The sequence below is a fragment of the Pempheris klunzingeri genome, chromosome 19 (assembly GCF_042242105.1).
Source record: "Pempheris klunzingeri isolate RE-2024b chromosome 19, fPemKlu1.hap1, whole genome shotgun sequence".
Taxonomy (NCBI): Eukaryota; Metazoa; Chordata; class Actinopteri; order Acropomatiformes; family Pempheridae; genus Pempheris; species Pempheris klunzingeri.
Window position 1 is genome coordinate 1,226,784 of NC_092030.1, and position 20,338 is coordinate 1,247,121.

The 20,338-nt window shown below is 47.7% G+C and overlaps 2 protein-coding genes across 3 annotated transcripts in view; both read right to left on the bottom strand.

Annotated features, from left to right (window-relative positions):
• Nucleotides 1–540: 540 nt before the first annotated feature.
• Nucleotides 541–1,843, bottom strand: nrarpa (NOTCH regulated ankyrin repeat protein a). Its single transcript, XM_070851009.1, has 2 exons — nt 1,704–1,843; nt 541–1,482 (listed from the first exon to the last, which is right to left on the bottom strand). Exon 2 carries the CDS (start codon nt 973–975, stop codon nt 637–639), a length of 339 nt encoding a protein of 112 aa, XP_070707110.1. The 5' UTR covers nt 976–1,482; nt 1,704–1,843; the 3' UTR covers nt 541–636.
• A 5,154-nt stretch (nt 1,844–6,997) lies between these two features.
• exd3 (exonuclease 3'-5' domain containing 3) overlaps nt 6,998–20,338 on the bottom strand; it is a 38,423-nt gene continuing 25,082 nt past the window's right edge. Inside the window, exons 20-22 of one of the 2 annotated variants that reach the window (XM_070850436.1) lie at nt 8,108–8,174; nt 7,909–8,005; nt 6,998–7,709 (exon numbers count right to left, since the gene is read on the bottom strand). In XM_070850436.1, the coding sequence (XP_070706537.1) occupies nt 7,694–7,709; nt 7,909–8,005; nt 8,108–8,174 (180 nt within the window). In that variant the 3' untranslated portion in view covers nt 6,998–7,693. Of the gene's footprint in view, nt 8,006–8,107; nt 8,175–20,338 lie in introns of both variants that reach the window. The other variant, XM_070850435.1, reaches the window with a different exon arrangement.

Sequence of the window (20,338 nt, forward strand, 5' to 3'; positions counted from 1 at the left end):
TCCAGCATGCAGCCATGAAGCATCAAGTGCCGTGTTTCATATAAAATAACTTAAAAAAAGGGTTTTACAAGCGAACAATGAGGAGCAACAGGTCAGATCTGCCCCCCACTCCACCCCTCCCTCAGAGAAACTACTCAACTGTTCTGGGGATTCATGGGTAGAAAAAAAAAAAACTGGGCCATCTGCACTGTGGAGGCCAAACACACACATGTGAGACACACACACACACACACACACACACACACACACACACACACACACACACACTGGCTTCTTTATAGTGGACGACAGGATCTGGGATAGACATTCAAGAGGAAAGCTTTAGTACCAACAAACTCACCCAAAAGGCGTTTCTTTTGTTACACATGAAGCCTGTGAGAGTGTGAGAGTGTGTGTGTGTGTGTGTGTGTGTGTGTGTGTGTGTGTGTGTGTGAGCCATGCGGTGCTCTGCTGAGGGCCCCGTTTGGTTTACAATGAGGGAAGATTACTGTGCAGGCCGACTTTTATTTCCTTTTTTTTATATATAATTTGGCACAACTATGTAGATAATGGCAGTTTGTTCTCGCTCTCCGTGTTGCAGTTTTACTTTCCACTTGTTCTTTTTGTTCTCTTGTGTTACCTGACAGCAGAGACAGATCACCGGGCGCCAGAGGAGTACTTGGCCTTGGTGATGAGGTATAGCACAATGTCTTGGTGGCCCCCGAAGGCGGCGATGTGTAAAGCGCTCCACCCTTCCCTGTTGGCCAGCCGGATGTCTGCACCGAACTTCACCAGCAGTTTTACCAGCTCCAGGTTGCCGTCAATGACGGACTGGTGCAGGGCCGTCTGTCCCTCCGGCCCGAAGGAGTTGACGTTGAACTCGCAGTTTGTCATGTTCTGCAGCAACGAGTGCAGCTCCTTGGTGTTGCCCTTCTTCACCGCCTCCTGGAAAACCCTCTGCGGCGCGGAGCAAGTCGACACATCCGCCTGGCTCATGGCTGCAGCTCGCTGGAGGAGGGTGGGGAACCAGTAATCCTGCGTGGGCTCTAAAGCTGATAATAATCTTCTCCCTGTTGAGCGTCTCTGGTCTGGTGACAATGCCACAGTTACACTGGATTATGACCAGGTATTAAGGCACTTTGAAGTACTAAAACAGAAAAAAGGAGCACTGGATATATCCCAAAAAGGACAAGAGAGGAAATAACACACGTGGTGTGCAAAAATGACAATATTTGAGAGATCCTAAAATCCCTAAAACATAAAAAGGGCGCTCTCAAGCGATCCAGGGGTGTGCAGAAGTAGTCCTCCCCCCTCTGTAGCAGCAGCAGCAGCAGCGGCAGGTAGCCTGTAGCAGGGGATGGAGAAGAGAGACAACTCCGGCTTCACTTGGGGAATCTGGAAGTGTGAGCACTATCTCCACAGGGCAGGTTCTCCGTGAACGGTCCGGGCTGGTTCCTGGCTCCGCGTCCTGGCTAAGTGTCGCTGCTCATGAGGCCAGGGTGTCTGGGAAAGGCAAGAAACGGAAAAAAGACAAGAGAGGTCCGCATGAATTGAGATTCCTCACCAGCAGACTGTGAGACAGAGAGACAGACAGAGAGACCCCACATTCCGCCACATCCGAGCGTGAGAGCTCCGTGCGCACACGTTTACGCACGGACACACTGCTCGGGTTTCTGCCTCTAAACGACTCTGGAAATGTGATCCGCTGCACATTTGTGACTTACCTGTGACAGATGGACGGGTCCTTGGCGACGAAAGCGAAACAAATCCACCGTGTGGCCCGGTCTGTGTCCTCCGCGCGATCCGTGTGAGTCTCTGCCCTGCGCTGCGCTCCGGGGGAATATTTTACGCGTCCTTTATTTGCATGACAATACCATCCCGAAGAATCAACTGTGGAGGAATGGGCGGAAACCCGGGGAGGTTATAGGCTGCCGGCTCGGTTAGGGGGAGGGATCGGGGCCCTGAGAGTCTGCGGGGAGGGGGCGTGGTCTTCCGAGGGGGGAGCCAAATGTTGCTGCAGAAATATTAAACAAGCCGCCCGCAGCAATATCACCGTGAGCTCCACATCCGATCTCCTGGAGCCGACCCCGGGAAGCGGACTGAGAGCCAGAGGCCAGAGAGCTGCTGCTGCTGCTGCTGCTGCAGGGGATCATCCTCCGGATTAACATCAACAGGAACCTCTAACTAAACCACTGTGGAGCTCCACGTATCACTGACAGCCATGGAGAGGGTGACTGAGGAGCAGGGTAACACCATGGTGCAAGCTAAATAAAAACTGCTGTTCAAGTTTTTAAGGACAGGAGTCACGTGTCATTCATAATAATAATAATAAACTCATATTTCCCTCACTTCAGTCACTCACACAGTACATGTTGAATTGAATGAGTATCTGGACTCATTAACACCCTCCCATGTTAAAAGGTGCTGATAATGACAGACTATCCAGGGGAGGGTGGGGTTTACAGCTACGTGGCCCAACTTTCTCTGCTGTGTGACCCTGAAACCAACCACCGACGGTCAGTGAACGTCTCAGCTCGTCTGTGAGCAAATGTGGGATAAAAGTGGCGCATTTAAAGACCCACAGAGAGTTTGATTCTCCAAGGCTGAATGTAAATGTGGTCCGAAGAGGACTCCTAGAACCTAAACCCTCGGAGAGCCTGATTGCTCTGCCGTGTTGTCAGAAAGCTCCGAGCCAAAAGGTGCGGGCAGTAAAATCCAAACGGATCCACACAAAACACCCGTGAGGAGGAGATTACAGGCGGCTGTTTGAATCATAAACTGCGGATATATTCCAGTTGTTTCTAAATGACTAGACTGTGGGACTTCAAATAACAAAAGCCCTGCGCTACTTCCTTTTTGCAAGTGAAAAGAGGTGACGCTGTGCGCAGATTGACACGCCGCTCCGCTCCCCCCGCCACCGTGGGAACTGGGTGCCTGTGAGAGAGAGTGTGTGTGTGTGTGTGTGTGTGTGTGTGTGTGTGAGAAAGAGAGAGATGGGGAAGGTGGTGATAGATATCGATAGATAGCGGCGCAGCGTGACAGGATGAGCGCATGTGAAAGTGACAGATCTGGATGGAAGGCAGAGACTTGTGTAGAGCAGCGGGTCCGCCTCAGCCTCCCCCGGGCCGTTTGCTCCGTTTGCCGGCTCGCACTGCATCTCCTGTGCGGAACACACACCTCCCCGCGCTGCGCTCTGATGGTTTGGTGGCTTTCACACTGTCCTCTTTTTCCCACACTCTCAACTGTACTTTTGGCGCACGTCTGCGGCTGCATCTGTCTACACGAGTATGTGACTGTGCATCTGTGCGCCAGTGTGGGAGACACGACAGCAAAAGTCCCTCACGAGGAGGTCACAACCTCTGTAACCTAGACACAGCACGGTAAATATGACTGGCAGGTCTTTGTCTCCTGTATTGGCACGTCTGCAGAGTTTTATCAGGTCAGGTGTCCATTAAAGTCATGAAGTGAAGCACAGCAGCTCCGGATCAAAGCGCAAAGCTGTGGCTTAAACCACAGATGCATAAGTGTCACATCACCAAACATCTAAACAGGAACTGATCTACAGTGTGGAACAGTCTTCTCTTACTGTAGTGGCAGCTCATCACACACCGTCACTAAGCAACCGTATCACTGATCTTCAATTATTTGGAGTCCATCATCTTCTACAGCAGGACACCCCGGGGCTCTAAGCAGGACCAACTCTGGTGAAGTTGGAGAAAAGCTGTGATTTTGGGCTCCTTCATAAAACTTGACTCGACTTTAACCCGCTGAGGTTAGTGGTAAGACAGCTGTTGCCAAGGTTACCACGCCACGGTCAGGTGCCCCAGTGTTCCCCGAGCCCCGGCAGCCAATCAGGAAGAAAGCGCCACTGTATGATCTTAGATGTCCAAGAGAGAATGTGTGGATGCCTTCAGGTGTGTGTGTGTGTGTGTGTGTGTGTGTGTGTGTGTGTGTGTGTGTGTGTGTTTTCTGTTTGTTCCTCTGCAACAAGTGGCGCCCAGCTGCACGCGCTCCACAACAAAGGCACGCGGCTCTGACTCATTCAAAGAAATGTGGTGAAGACTGAACTCGGACCTTTTTCACGTGGGCTGCAGCTACAGATGTGTGTGACACGGCAGCGACCTGCCGGGGCCCACTGGAGTTTAGCTTCAGTGTACAAAGGTCACGGGACGGGCTGTGGCCACTGCCTCAGAGGTTATTCCACAGCTGATATTTTTAGGATACGTGTAGGGTTTTATTGTGCTTGTTGAATAAATGTGTGTGTGTGTGTGTGTGTGTGTGTGTGTGTGTGTGTGTGTGTGTGTGTGTGTGTGTGTGTGTGTGTGTGTGTGTGTGTGTGTTTCCCTCTTGGGCTGACTGGATGGTGCAGAACACCTTCTGGAAAACCAGGAACATCTGTGCGCTATCAGAGCTCTGGCTGCACTGCGTCTGGACACTTGGAAAACATTTGCACAGACCGCAGGAGCCAAAAGTTTCTCCAATTGGATGAGCCCCCCCACCACACACACACACACACACACACACACACACACACACACACACACACACACACCTCCTCCAAACTCTGTGGCATTTGCTCTCCCCTCTTCGCCCCCCTCCCCCCCAGCGATGCGCCCCAAGCGTGCGTAAAAGCTCAAGCCCATCGCAGCCATACTTTGTTCCGTGTCCTGGTGAGGACAGACGGGTTCAGGACAGTCAGCCTGAGGGGTCGCCTTGGCCCACAGGCTGCTGAGGCCGATTCTCCTCAAACTGCTGAATGGAAACTGTGCACACAAAGATAATACGAGTCTATTCTGGTCCTATTTTTGCAGCCATATCTCTGTTCTATTGATAAACAAGACGTGTTTGTTTCCCAGCGACACAGAAAGAGCCCAGAGTCGGCCGGACTCGGAGTGGCTGTCTTGTAAACGGAGCGCCGGACAGATCGGTGCGCTGCGCCGAGTTTTGGCGCCGAGATCCGGGAGAGCCGGGGCCAGACAGGACGGGAGGAGCCTCCCTGCCCGTCCAGACCCGACAAGGCATGTTGCGCGCAGGCATGTAACTGAAGAGGGGAGTCCAGATGTAGGAACAGTCACACAGTGGGTTAAAAGGAGGGAAATAAACGCAAAACTGTCATGTAAAAATGTTGATTTGTTTTAATCATTACGCGTTGAGAGAGAGAGAGAGAGAGAGAGAGAGAGAGAGAGAGAGAGAGAGAGAGAGAGAGAGAGAGAGAGAGAGGGGTGACGTTGTACCAGGAGGGAGGGTCCTCTGAATCCAATTCATTCCGGGCACCACGTGTCCTCAGAGCGTGGGAAAGAGGCGAGCTTTTCTTCCCAGCAAAGAAAGAGCAAGGATCAAATAACACGGTGCTGCAGCAGAAAGCTCGCGCTCTGCAGAGGCAGGGGCTGCGACCACCCGGACAAGGACGGGACAGGACGCACAGAGAGGGGCTTATTTGGGAGCTGGGGTGTCGACTTCATTCATAGCAGTAAAAATACTTCAGGGCAGATTAATGTTACTGTAGTTAAAGTCCAGTCTGCTTTAAAAAGCGAAGGCAACACGCCAACATTTGTTTTTGTATTCCAGGATGTGTGCTGGTCTTCTTCTGGTAGAAAAACTATATTAGGATCAGCTGCCAAAGCTGGCGACTCGTTCAGCCCCATTCTGCGGACATAGAGATGTTTTTCAGATTGATCTCAACTGCCATCTTCTGCCCGCAGCATCAGTCATGCCCCCAGTTTATCACCATCACCTCAACTTCTCATTTCACACGTTTAATACACAGATGGAAACCCGTTTCCCTACATGCATGAATGACTGTGGTGACAGTGAGGTGTTCCTTTGGTATTTCCTTCTATTTGGTGTCTGTAAACACCAGGAACACTCTGCAGTGGTGAACGGCTGCCCAACATTTTGTAAAACACCCTGTTTTCTTCCTGAAAGCCACTTGACTCTCACATCTGCAGCACAGAGAGGAGGAGTGCTCACCTGTCCAAAGGTAACAAAAGCTGTCTACCAGCACCCCCAAAGCTCACTAACTAACTAACACACTATATCTGGATTACTTGATCCAGCCTGGTCTCTGGAGAACCCCTGGGGTCCTTCAGGTGAGTTCCACGGGGGGTTTCCAGACATAAGGGGAACATTTTAGTTTAACTGACTAGACCGGTGAGAGAATGAACCCGACTACTGAGCTGCAGGTTTCACACTCTTCACTGTTTATCTACAGCACAGACTGTTTAGGAATATCTAAATCTTATCAGACAGGACCCCTGGGATGACATCTTATCAAATCTTGGGGTCCAAAAAGCCCTAATTACAGACTTTGTATTAAGGTCGTGTTATTGCTAAAATGGTGTTACATGACTAGAACATTTCTAGGACATATGGAAAGCAGCAAAAATAATCTTAAAAGCAGCAGCAGCAGCATCCAGACGAGCCTGTGACGCCCTGCTGCAGCTGCTGTGGTTCATACAGTCACTGAAAACACATTTACCTCAGTGATTCACAGCATGACCTGTCTTTGGGAACCACTGTGGCTCTTTTGAGGCAAGTTAAGAGACGAATTGAATAAAATGCACATCTGGCTGTGGTCACGCCTTCTTCGATTTTATGAGCGTAAAAGGATTTTAACTTGGGCTTCCAATGAAGTAAATGCTGCTGCTGCGTTTTCCCACACTGGATCCCTGAAAGCGCTTTTCTCCTTTTCTGCAGTTACATAAATGTGACGTGGGGTTTGTGAGTGTTGGAGGGTTACAAAGAAAGGTGTGAGAAAACACGGAGGGACTGAGGCGGTGTGTGTGTTGGGTTACTCTGTGACCTGAATGCTCCTCGGCCTCGGGGCAGGAAACCCCCACACTCTTAGTGTTACACCTGACAGACGTCAGTGAGGCTCAGATCATCTCATCAATCTGTCCTCTCCTCCTCCTCTTCTTCCTCCGCCATCTGTGTGCTGAGCCCTGAAACACGGCGACAAAATACAAAAAAATACCTGCAGACTGCCAGGAACCACGATGACTTCTCACAGACTAATAAATGAAATCAAAACCTGTTTATTAACTTGTTCAGCTTCCAGCCAAATAATTAAATTGCACAAATGTAAAAACAGAGAATGGAAATGTACAGTACCACAGACTGCTAAAAAGGCCGAAGAACAGAGTCCGGACATCATTTACCTGCAGATTTGAAATCAAAACATAAAAAAATAGCGACACCACAAAGTGTCAAACATAAGGCCGATGCACGTGTTTACTTACTGCACACACGTAAGTCGTCATTCAGTCAAAATCAGCATTTTACAATTCAAATGAACCCATGAATTGGCTTGAATGTGTTGTGGTGTAACTGTGAATAAAATCAACAACAGGACTCACCACATCCAAACGCCGTCTTTGATTTAAACTAACAAAAAACATTGAAACCAACTGAAAACAGCTCTGGGCTGACAGTCATGCCGCCATCTTTGTTTTTGGTATGAAGTCCTTTCATTCAGCTGTAAAAAATATGAACTCATTTACCAGAGAGGACTCACTATTAATCAATTATCTCCAAGATCTGGGATTTGGAGTTGGCAGTCTGACTTGTAATGTCGGCTTAAAGTCACAGTTTGATGCCTCTGTATTTTCATGACGGCTGGGTGGCAAAAGTGTTTAAAGGACGGATCCGCGGTACGTCAGTCAGTTGTGCTGCGCGGCTGTAACGGGCGCCGCAGCTGATTCGGCGTCCTCGTCTGTCACGTGTAACACGTCCTGAAACATGGAGAGCACGCGGCCAAAGTGAGAGCCTTCCCAGAACACCTTGCCACATCTGGTGCAGACGTAAAAGAGCGGGATCCTCGGCAGGAGGCCGGGGGGCACGGCGTGGAGCTGCACGGGTGCGCCCCCGGGAAAGGTCAGGGTGTCGGGGTCCAGCGCTGAAAGGGAGGCCCACTGACACTGAGGGGCATACCTGGGGAGGTCAGGGGTCCCGCTGGGGGTCAGGATGTCACCGAGCTCCTCTTCCTGTTGCTGTGTGTGCTCACTGTAGTCGTGGTCCTGCAGAAATCCTACAAACAAAACAGTTCACTGACTTTATCAACCACAAGTGGCACAGGAGATACAGCCTCACATCACTGACTCCAGGAGTGTGTCTGTGTGTGTTGACTCACCTTTCTGCTTCAGCATCCTCACCATGTCCTTCCTGGGCACCGCCACGTACTGATCACTATTACACGCCTGGACAAACACGGAAAAACAGTCGTCAGCTGCAGGGTCAGAAGAAGCGTGTCCATGAGCTGTCACTCATAAAAATGTAGTTCTCTCTCTTTTCCACTGGCTGCTGGAAACATGTCACAACCTCACGGGACAATATTTAATTTCTATTAACGAAAAACAACATGCTGTTAAATTTTGAAGCTGTGGCACATTTTCTTCTTCTCAATCGATCTTTATCAATCTTGTGTCTTGATCAACCAGACAAGCAGCACAGTGACTTCTGCAGAGTGCTGCTGACGTGTATTACAAAAGAAATTACACAAAAATTGATGTGAGAGAGAGATGTGGGGGGAGGGAAGGAGCATCCTTGTTTCACATTAAAGCCAGCAGCTTGTTTGTTTGTGTAAAAAGGGTGAACCGGCAGGACAGGAAGCTGCTCAACGCCAGCGCTGGTGTGTTATACATCACGCCTGTCACACCTCTTTTGCTTCCCGAAAACGGGGCAGAATTATTCTGGCATGAGCGACTGAGGTGCTGGCACAGACCGTGACTTTCCCTCTCCGTCATGAAGCAGCAATGTGTGTGAAGCTGTAGGTCGACTTTGGTCACTATAGTTACCCCAGTGCTACTAGAGTCCACCTGTTGAGGTCAGCGTCAGATGTTAAAACCAGGTGTAGACCAGGGTCTCAGAGCCTGGAAACCTGTGCCGACCTGCTCACACCAAAGCCAAACAGACATTTAGCCCCCGGTGGCTGTTTTGGTTTGAACGGGCCGACGTGTTACAGGAGGATCAGATCTGTGTGTGTGTGTGTGTGTGTGTGTGTGTGTGTGTGTGTGTGTGTGTGTAGAGGCAGCGTTTTACGCCTCAGTGGCGTTCACATGTCCATGCTGCCCTGTCCCTCTCTATGCTAAAGGTCTCCCTGGTGGGACATTAGTGACCTCTTGCCGGCCGGCCCCTGACGTGCACACACACACTCATCCGTAAGCCGTCCTGACAGCACGTCGGTGCTAAAAGCCTTGTCAACACACCTGAGCTCCACCCAGCAAACAGCATTCCACTTAGAGGTGGGCTGTAAATCTCACAAAGCACCGTCCTCCACTCGCTCACTTAAGGCCAGTCTGACTGTCTTCACCTGGGAAAAGTTTAATGAAGACTGCAAATCAGAAAAAAAGTTTGTCCTCTGCTCTGTGTGCGCATGCAGAGCGGTGTTTGCCTCTGTGGCGGCTGAGGTCAGGACAGGAGAAAGCAGCTAGACGGCGGAGGTGTGGGAACAGCAGAGGTGTCATCTCCTGTCTTGTCTGTGGGAATGAAGCTCATCTCTCCCTCGGAACATTCTGTATTCTCCCCTTTGTGTCCTGCCTCACACACACACACACACACAAAAATTCACCACAAAAGACAAAACACTTCACAATTCGCACAGGCTACACTGCAGTGTGCATAAACCGCATGCATAAAAGTGGTCGCAGCACATACACATGGCTCACACACATACGAGCGTGGCAGCAGCCAGGAAAACAGACCCAGCTATTTGCTCAGCTCAAAGTTTCCCAGAACTGAGCAAGCCAGAACCTGCTCTGAACTCTCAAGGCTAAGCCACGGACAGGCACGCACACCAGCTCACACACACGCAACCTGGATGGAAATAATTCAATCTATAATTAATCAAAACTCAGCTCTGACCTATTGCAAACATCCTGCAGGGATATATACAGAAATAGTTCTAGCTGATATAATGACACATGCTGCAGTGATATTAGCAGGTAAAACAGACGGTGTTTCAGTGTCTCTCAAGGAAACGAGCAAAACTAAATCATAACATCTGAAGCCGGCTTGGACCGGATGATTTCAGTCACATTTTTCCATGTTTTTTGGCTTTCTGCAGGCACCACTTTTCATGCATGCAGCTGTCACAGAGAGGCATGAAGGTGTCTCCTCTGCTTCTACAGTCAGTCAATCTTTATTCATAACAGCATTATCTCAAGGCGCTTTCCATAAAGAGCAGGTCTAGACCAAACTCTTTAATTAAGAGAGAGAGAGCCAACAATTCAAGAGTTCCAAGAGTCAAAATTAAGGATTCACACATGATCCCCACATGCGTAAGCAGCAGGTATTAAATTAGGCAACAGTGGCAGGAAAAACCTCGGCTTTCTGTCGGGGGCCGCGTTGGGTGGGACACAGAGAGACTTCGGCTGACAGCAGTGTCACAACAATTCAGGTCTGGCATGTTTGCACAGGCAAAATATGGTGTTTGTGATCACGAAGCAGCACGCCATATGTGCAGGCGGCTCAGCTGGTGTCTCCCAACGGTGCCGAGCAGCATTTGCAAACATGCAAACTTTATTTCAACACTGGTTTCTTCTTGCAGAGGAGCCGTTAGATCAAATGGCCACTAAAAATTAAAGCAGCAAACCAAAACACTTTTTCTTGTTTCTATTTAACCAACATACAAAGTTTCAGGCCGTTGCTACAGGCTGCATTTCCTTCTGTCTGTCTGTCTTTTGTTCTTTGGGTGTTTTTCAGGGAACCTCCTGCATTCTCACACTCCGTGTGGCCGTGCCACAGAAAGAATGCTCCTTGCCGTGACAACAAAGGCTATCTAAAGTGTGATACTGTGTTTCAAAGGATGGGAGGCGGTGGAAAAAAAAAAAAAAGAGAGAAAGGGGGATAGTGGAGAGGAGGTAGGAAAGAGAGGGAGGGGGAACAGAGAGGGAGGGGGGTGGGAGATTTTTCCCTAACGTTCTCAAACACACTCACACACACTCTGCTGCTCTGTAGGCAGCTCCCATGGGAAAATCCTACACCAAACTCAAAAGGCGGTGCTTTTAGGGCCCATGCTGGTCACATGGTCAGAGCAGAGCCAATTGGCCACCAGTGATTTGATTCAAATTGTGGTAAGTCAGGTAAGGGGAAGCGTGGGAACCGGGAGGAGGAAGAGAACTGCTACATCATTCTGTGAATATGCATTTCCAAGCTCAGGTTAAAAATACCTGATTCTACTGTCCAAGCCTGCTGTGGTCTAAAACACACACAGTGTCTGGACGTCTTTTTCTAGAAGATACAGAATACAGAAAGGAGAGAAAAATAAAACATACAACAGCAGAGCTTCATTGTTTGCTCCCATCATCCCATCATGTCTGGGGCGTTGGTTCCCCGTCATTCTGCCGGGCAGATAGAAACCTTTGTTGCCGCTGTGAAACGATGTAGGTTCCTGTGATGGCGTGCTGAACTGGAAAAAGCAGCCTCACAGTACCATGAAATGATGAGTAAGGAGGAGCTAACCGGCCAACAGCATTGACCCTTTTCTCACACAGTCCCAAGGTGGTGCTAGGTGATTTGGACACCTTTCAACAGCGATGGACAATCTCACACATGACTTTTTCCTGACGGACGGACAGAGGGAAGGAGAGGGGAACATTTAGCCCTCTCCCACTGAAAAAGCTGACATCACTTCAGTGTTAATCATTAAATTGAGTCATCTTAGAGTGGAAAATAAACACTAATCGTCAGTCTGTGATGGAAAACCAGTGACCAAAGAGGTGAACACACCATCAGGTTTAGAAAAGCAGACAAGCATGATTAAATCTAAACCATCAGTCGAGGGGACGTGGGTGAATAATTCAGTAAATTCTGACCGGCTGTTCTGCCATATGGTTCATCAGTGGCTTTTAAATGAGCACATCATTAATAAGATTTGGACTAATATCCAGCCAGTGCAGCTTTTACATTAAACTAATCTGCCCGGTTACAGCGTTAACTAAAGTCCTGTCAGTTTGTTTGCTGCATGTTAATGGATCATCTGTAGTTAGCATGAAGCTAGTGGCTTTTAGCCACAGTCTGTGTACAAAGAGTGGACGTAGCCACCACGACATCATCTGCTGGTTTGTGGAGCCAAAAGTGCCGTTCATTCCCCCCCTCCTCTGATTGGTTAGTCAGCAGGTAGCCCCGCCTCCTTCCTGGTCTATTTTCCTCCTCCTTCCTAAATTGAAGCATAATTTACTGTACGAACATCATGCTGTGCTGAAGAAGACTTGAAACAAGTGACTTTGACCATAAACTCATTTGAAAGCTACGTTCACTTCTTCTATACAGTCTCTGGTTTTAGCAACACAGTTGGTGAACTGTAAGCAACATTTCTTGTTGTTGTGGTTGTTTGCAGTGTTTAAGCGCTTAGTGTCTCCATTGGAGGACATTTTACCAACACAGTGATCAGTTTTGATGTGACATGTTTGCAGGCAAGTATTTTGCAAATGTCTTGTTGTTTACAGGTAACTTCAGAACGAATGAATTGTGTAATGTAATGGACAAGAGAGAGAAGAGATTTCACAAAAAAACTGAACAGATCCGAGTTTAAAAGAGCAGTTTTTATAGATATAGACTCTTTTTAAAGTACAGTCTTCCTGTATATACTGTATCTAAACACCTAGAGTTGGGGTCATTTTCCTGCTGCAGCAGGAGCACGAGGCGACCTACTAAATGTACTTTCCCACAGTATCCTGAGGGTATCTGGCCAGTGTCTCAGCCCGACAGTCTGAGGTAATTACCAGCTCTGTTAACTAACCGCTACCACCTGACAGCAACCTGAACTTGGACCACAGTGGAGCCTGTCTGGGCTTGACATCACACACACCTTCCTCTGACTCACTTCACTTAACTCACACACATGTACAAACACTCATACTTCGCAGGCATGCAGAAGATGTAAAAACTCACATGCAACCTTCGCACACACGCACACCCTTCCCTGAGTCATGTTTGCACCCACTCATTTCACCTGCATGAGACGCAAATTACAGAAGTCACATCATTTCCTTCCTGATTTTCCCAGGAGTGCAAACCACCCAGTCAGGTAGCGCCGAATGTGACCGTGAGAGCCGGCTGTTCGTTTCATTTGGTGCATACATGCTGGGTATGTAAACAATATGGATGCTGGTGTGGTGCTACAACATGCTACAAATACACAGAATTTATTTTCAAATCACCTGATTTGACAATTATATCCATCGATAAACTCTCTGAGCTGTAACTGTTAACTTTTTAAACTATTTCTTTCACTCTATATTCTAAAAATTGAAAGTTAGTTATTCTTTTATCTTTTCTCGCTCGAATCGCTCATGTCCTAAGTATTGAAATGCAGCATCTAATAACAACAAGTGGCTGTATTATGGCTGCTTTTCTTTACACAAGAGACACTTACAATGACTTTTATATATATTTTTGAGCACACTTTACTGCGTCTTGCTATTTTTAATACTTTATTTTACTGTATTTAGTAAAATAAAGTATTTCTGCATGTTTATCAAAGCCATTGCTCAATATAAATTAAACTAAATCCTATTGTGGTGACTACATTCGGCTATGGTAGGTAACATTACATGAATGTGAAATGTTTTATATTGATGGGACAGTTTCAAAAAAAGGTAAATTCCTGCACACATTTATCACTTCTACACTGATTTATTATGAAAAGAGTCAAAACGACATTCATCAAGACAGATCTTGACTGACCTTTTTTCTTTGGAACTGTTTTTTCAGGGGATTTTATCTTCTGTACCACAAAAGAGGTACGAGAAGTGATCTGCTGGGTACTAAACTGGTAAATCTCATGAGTGTCAGTGAGCCAATAAGAACTAACGATGCTGCTGATTGGCTGTTACACGTCGTATGCAGGGAGAAGACAGAGGTTATTCATACTTCTGCCGCTCCTGCACTAGCAAGTCCCGGCGTGTCATGGCGAGTGGTGTCATTCATACCGCGGATACCACTGGTGATGTTGGAGCTCCCTCCCGGTTGCGTCGGTGAGTAAGCAGCTACAGGTTGAACCGCTAACCTCCGCTAGCACTGTTAGGTGCAGCAGTGGCTCACAGTCGTCTGGTAATCTGAAGGTTTAGGTTTTAATTCTGGCTGTTGCACATTTTTATTTACAGGTATTATGCTGACAGACAACTTAAAGTTGTGGTAAATAGGTTTATCTTTTATGTTGTACAGCTACTTTGAGTGGAAAAAAGCCAAGGAGCTAAAAAAAAGATGAGTACTGCAATGTGTAATGTGATTTTCTTTTTGTTAAAACAGATTTTATAGAACTGGTAATGAAAACAGTATAGTTCAGGAGCCGGTATCACAGTCAAGCTATTGTACAAGTCGTTCTTTCATTCTTTCCCATTAATGTGTGATTGATTTAATTGTACCAGGAGCTATAACAGACCACCAGCTTCCTCCCTCAGTCTGTTAACTCCTGTTCAGGCTCTTTCTGTTTCTCTTCGCCTACTTTGTTGTCCACTTTCGACCATTTTCTCACCCTCCACCTGGCCTCAACATGTCAGCTCCTTTGCTCCTCCTTTATTGGAGCTCACTAAAAGTGGTAATGAAGAAGATAATAGTCTAGAGTCTAGCAGATAACAGTCTAGCCTTCACACAAATAGCACTAATGCTTTCCCTCAGCTTGGCACAGTCACTTCATTCTGTTTTTTACCCACTCAACCTTCAACCTTGACCTCTCTCTCTCTCTTCTCCAGTTCGACCCCCGTCTTCCCTCTTGTTCTGTGTCTTGCTTGAAGCTCCATCTACCCCCTTCCAGAGCTCCCTTCAGTCTCCTTCTCTCCGGTCGTCTCTCACCTCTAACCTCTTTCTTTCTCTCCTTCTCCAAGCACTCTTTTTCCCCCCTCTCTCTTCAGACGCCAGATAGCTGGGGCCGGCCTAAGCCAAACAGCTGAGGAGACCAGCGTGCTGAAAAGGTCCGTTGACAATGCTGCTCACTGGGCAACGGGTTGTGAAGAGGGATAAAAACAGCTCATCTCAGAAACATAAAAAGATGGATTAAACCTCCAGCCAGCCTGTATTGAAATGTTGCTTTTTTGTACTATGGGTTAAAATTAAAACAACCAGACTAAAAACCTTCTGAGTCGGAGGGGAGACACGATAGGTGGCACATGACATTCAACACTTGTCCCACTGTGTTTTTTAACTCCAGCAGTTAATTCAGTCTCGGGTCACTTCTGAAGATTGATCCTCAGACGTTCGGCCTCTAAACCCGCTGATTCATGAAGCAGAGCAGAGAAATAATGACACAGCTAGACAAATAATTAATTAGCTGACGGACAGAAAATTAATCGGCAACTATTTTAATAACTGATAGTCATTTTTAAAGCATTTCTATATGAACAGTAGTTATCCTACAGTCAATCTTTGACCTCCAGGAGCGTAAATCTTCGGGGTTTGACTGATGGTCGACATCGACTTTAAGAAACTGATGATCTTGAACTTTTTTTTGTGGATATGCAGATTATCAGTCAATGTGTTCTAATGAAACAGAGACAATGTGAAACCACAACCTCCATGAGAAAAGCATATTAAAAAAATAACTGGCATTTAACGCAAGTTTGTAAAAATACAGCCTCATAACATAACAGTATGTAGTGCAGTGAGTTTAATTTGTCTAGACAGACTGATGTTTATTAAAATCAAATAACGAGTAGGCGTTTACAGACAGCAGAGACTGCAGCTACAAAGCTCCTGAGTAGCATTAGAATAAAGTGCTGGTAGAAATCACGGCAAAGTGTCTAACAGATCACATATTTTGTGTGTTTGTCATTCTTTGATTGAAGTTGTAGTTTTTTGGAACGCCAACAAATTAATGGTTCATCGCTACGGGTTCAAATTCTACTAGCAAATGTAGTTGATAGTCATTTCTCTACTTGTGGACAGTAAACAAAGAAAGTCACCTGTAAGAAGTGGCTCCACTTCAGCACATACATACATGAAACACAACTGTACTGTGGATCGTTATTACAACCACCTGGACGAGAGAAAATCCACATGCTCAACTGTTTGAGGCCGGGGAAACCCTGGGATCCTTCTGGTTCTCTCAAACGTAGAGCATCCAACACAACTGCCCCTTAACATTTGCTTTCTTTTACAAAATCAACTTCAAACATGCCAAAGCAATGCAGTTAAGGATCATATGCAGAATGCAAAGATCTCCCAATCATTCCAGCCCTGCTCTTTCTCCCATGTGCCTTAAATGTTAGACAGAAATCAGTGCTCTAACTCACTGTCTTTGCTCATGTCTTAGGCTGCAGTGCAGTGTGATGTTTACACACTAAAACTGTCTCTAAATATGCTGATTTCTCCACGTTTTCACTGCACCCATTCAGCCCCATGTTGTTACGACATCCACAGCTTTGCTCGACGTGCGCTGACAGTCCTCAAACTGTCAGCACACCCACACACTTCCAAACTGAAATTCCACCCACATGACACGAATCCATCAACCGACAGACAGACAGACAGACAGACAGACAGACAGACAGACAGACAGACAGACAGACAGACAGACAGACAGACAGACAGACAGACAGACAGACAGACAGACAGACAGACAGACAGACAGGAGGACAGCCCCGCCATGGGACAGCCACCGACAGATTCCTTTGCTGAATGTTTATCGATGCTGGCACGTATTTCACCCTCTGGCCCCTCTCGTCGCCCCTTTTCTCACTTTTCCTTTCTTCTCATCTCTTCCTGATGCAGAGGCACGCAGGGAATGTTATTGTAATGTAGAGTGATTCATCCAGGACTGTAAATATTGACAGTGGTGGCTGCTGCTGCTGCTGCTGCTGCTGCTGCGGCCGGTCTAGTCTCCTCGCTCATGAAGAGCTGTGAGGGAACGGAGAGGAAACGACTCTCCCACATGGCGTTTTGACAGACAAGGTGTCAGCGTCAGGGTGGGGCACCGGCAAATCAATTTACATACTGGCCTCCACGTTCGCTGCTTTGACAGCCAACGCTTGCATAACCAGATGTGTTGGGATCAAGCACAAGGCGACGGCGAAGAATTACCAAGATCATCTGTGGTCAGTAAAACTGATTCCCGTGTGATTGGATTTACCCGTCAATGTCCCAGCGCTGAACCCAGAGAGTCAAACCTCACTCTGCTCTGCTTCCAGCACTACTTTACGAGTGCTTTTATAGACTTGGCCAGTCTCTCTGTTTTTTCTGTCAACTTGATCTGCTGCATTGTTCTGCAGAGCTGGAAAATCTTTACTTTTCTGCACTCTCCCCTCTCTCCTGCCTTCACTGGGAGTGGTAGGCCAGATCCATACAGGTGTGGGCTGGTTGGCTTTGTCAAGCCTTTTAACTACACGGCACCCAGGAATGATCCCTGTGAATCAACCCTGGGCTCTCGTTTTGGTGTAAATCTGATGAAAAACTGGGCAGAATACTTGAGATAACTTTATCTCTTTTTCTGCAAGCAAAAAAAATTGCATGATCTCATATAACACCCCGAACAGTATTTTTCCCCTGCCCATGTCTGTGAGGCTCTATGTGGACACACTGTGCACACTGACAAACGTGTGAACACATCCGTGTATGCAGACGCCTCATGTGGTTTAAACAGAGTTGCATGTGCTTCTATTATGGACAAAAACATACCGAAGAAAGATAAAGGAGGCCGTTCACATGCAAAGCTGAAGACCGTCTCTGAACAGCAGGTACGATTTCTCCTCTGTATACGAGCGGCTCTTATCTCGTGACCAAAGTTCAACACGCAGCCTTATGAGACGACACCGAGGAGGAGACCATTAGAAGACCATCAGAAGTGGTGGACCGCTCTGTAAGCTTGTAAGAGACCTTCAAGCTTAGAACATTTACTTTTGATTTGTATTACCGACTTCCATGCTCAAAATGTTTAAATTAATAGTGTTAACTACCTTGAATGAATGTCCACTTGTTCAAAACTGCAAATACCCCTTCCTCCAACTGATCACTGAGTTTTAAATAAGCATGAAATTCTTAAAAAACGCATTAAGCTGCGCACAAGAACTGAAGAGGTCAGTAAGCATGAGTAACAAGAGTTCTTCTAATATCATAATTACACAAAACGAAATAAAAACCACATCAACAGACCTCAATTTCAAATTCCACACTTAACTCACGCCCACAAACCCACAGCATTAACTTTTGATCACCAGTAAATGGGCTCAAGAAGAAAACATCCGTCTGTTCACAGTCGGCGAGCTGGTGTTTATCTCATGTGACTTTATAGGGACCGTAAATGACCAACTGGTCCAGGAGACAATGCAAAGAGAGATGCTGGGCGAGATAGTCACATCATTACTGCTTCAAGCTGTTATCAAGCCACCACTGAGCCTGCGGACACACACAGACGGACGCAAACACACATCTATGTCTCTCTCAGAGTCATTATGTATATTATCAGAACACACACACAACTCACAGTGGCCAGGCTATGGCAGGGGGAGATAAAGGCAAATAAAAGAGGGAGAGGGCTCAAGGTTAAGTGGCAATAATGATGCAGAATAAGACATCAGTGTGTGTGTGTGTGTGTGTGTGTGTGTGTGTGTGTGTTCAAATGCACTTCAAAGTGTTTTTTGTGGTAGCCTTGTTCATGTCAACAGGAGACACAGGAGAGGAACACAGCATTAGAGACGCAGAGAGGTAGAGGGGGAGGTTAAAGAAAAAGAGGGGGTGTGGGGGTAAAAAGGAAGCAGTACACGCTGGTGAACAAAGGCCGCGGGGGGAGAGAGGCCTGAGGTTGGAGGAGGGTGAGGGAGGGTTAAGGAGAAGTGGGTCGGAGGTGAGAGGTTGGGGTATTAGGGCAGAGGAGGGGAGGGGAGTCGCGGTGAAGGGGTTCACCTCTAGTGCGAACGCAGTGAGGTAAAACCAAAAGAAAGGACGATGGAGAGAGTTTCCTGTGTCATACACCCTCTTTAAATCCACCCTTCCCCCCCCCCCGCTCTCCTCTGTCCCCCCTTCCCTCCCTCCACCGCTGCTCCCTCTCTGCAACCGGCCCCAGCAAATTCCCTAGGGCCAGGGGCAGTCCCCTTTCAGTCTCCAGTGACACAGTAATTAGAAGTGTGGGAACTGAATCCGTCCCTCTTTCTGAGCCCCGCACTCCCCCCCTCCCCCCGCACCCTCCTTTCGCTGCCCCCCCACCCCCACCACCACCCTAAACCAGCTCCCGGCTCCTACCCTTCTCCTCCACTTCCTTTGCCACCTCTCTTTTTGCCCCCCGCCTCAGCTCTCAGTGTCAGGAAGTACCATCTACCCTCAGAGAGACGTCTCACACGAGCTGAGAAACATTTATGTTGATATTAAAGAACAAACTAAATACGTGCCTGCATCATCATCATCATCATCATCATCATCTAATCTGCCTTCACAGCTAAACTGCACACGTGACGTCTGTAACTAGCAGTTTTAAGGATATTTAAAATACGATATCACCTACTAGCAGATTCAATTAACAAAATGGGCATCAAACGAAAGCCCATATGGACCGAGTCCTCATGGGCCACCTGTGATGTTCATGGGAGCTACACATCACACACACTCACACACACACACTCAGCCCCATACCCTTCATTCACCCCCCGGTCCACGTCCACCCCACCTCACCCCCGCCTCCCCTACAGCCACAGAGTCCCCTATCTCTTCGAACAGAGCAACGCTGTCTCTCCCGCTCTCTGTCAAGCCCACCACCACCACCGCCACCACCGCCGCCCCCCCCCCTACCCCCCTACCCCCATGCGCTATCTCCGCGGCGATAACCATGGGAACAGCAGCACTGTGGGAACGGGCCACCAGTTGACCAAAATAGACAGCAGGAAAATGGAGGGAAAGAAAGAAAGAAAGGGCTCCCTGCATCCAAGGAGGCCTGTGTGTGTGTGTGTGTGTGTGTGTGTGTGTGTGTGTGTGTAGGAGGTCCATGGGATCATCCAGACAGACAGGTACTCAGGCACTCCAGTCACCTCTGGTTTCCACCGGCAACAAAGGGGACGCTGGGTGGCTTGAGTTGCCACATTAATTCATTAATGGATATGCAGCGTTGGCTTGAGCTGGTGGGACATACAGAAAGTTCTCCTTCTCACACACTAACGCGCTTTTAACGCTCCTACAGTTCCTACAGACGCGTCCCACGCAAAAAAAAAAAAAAGGCTACGCCCTTCACCACAAACACCCACACCCAAACCGAGCACTAATACTGCACCGTCACACGCCCAGTCACAGTCACAGCCGCACACCTCCAAGAGCACACGTGCAAACTCACGCGTTCAGTCTCAGAGTTTACAGACGTGCAGGAAAGAGAAGGCTGGAATGACGGGCATTAAAGAACAACACTTGGCCTTTTCCTTTGTTTGAAGGTTTGTTTTGGGGGACATTT

Excerpts from the sequence above, each read along its gene's own strand:
- nrarpa (XM_070851009.1), bottom strand. The coding sequence starts at position 975 with ATGAGCCAGGCGGATGTGTCGACTTGCTCCGCGCCGCAGAGGGTTTTC.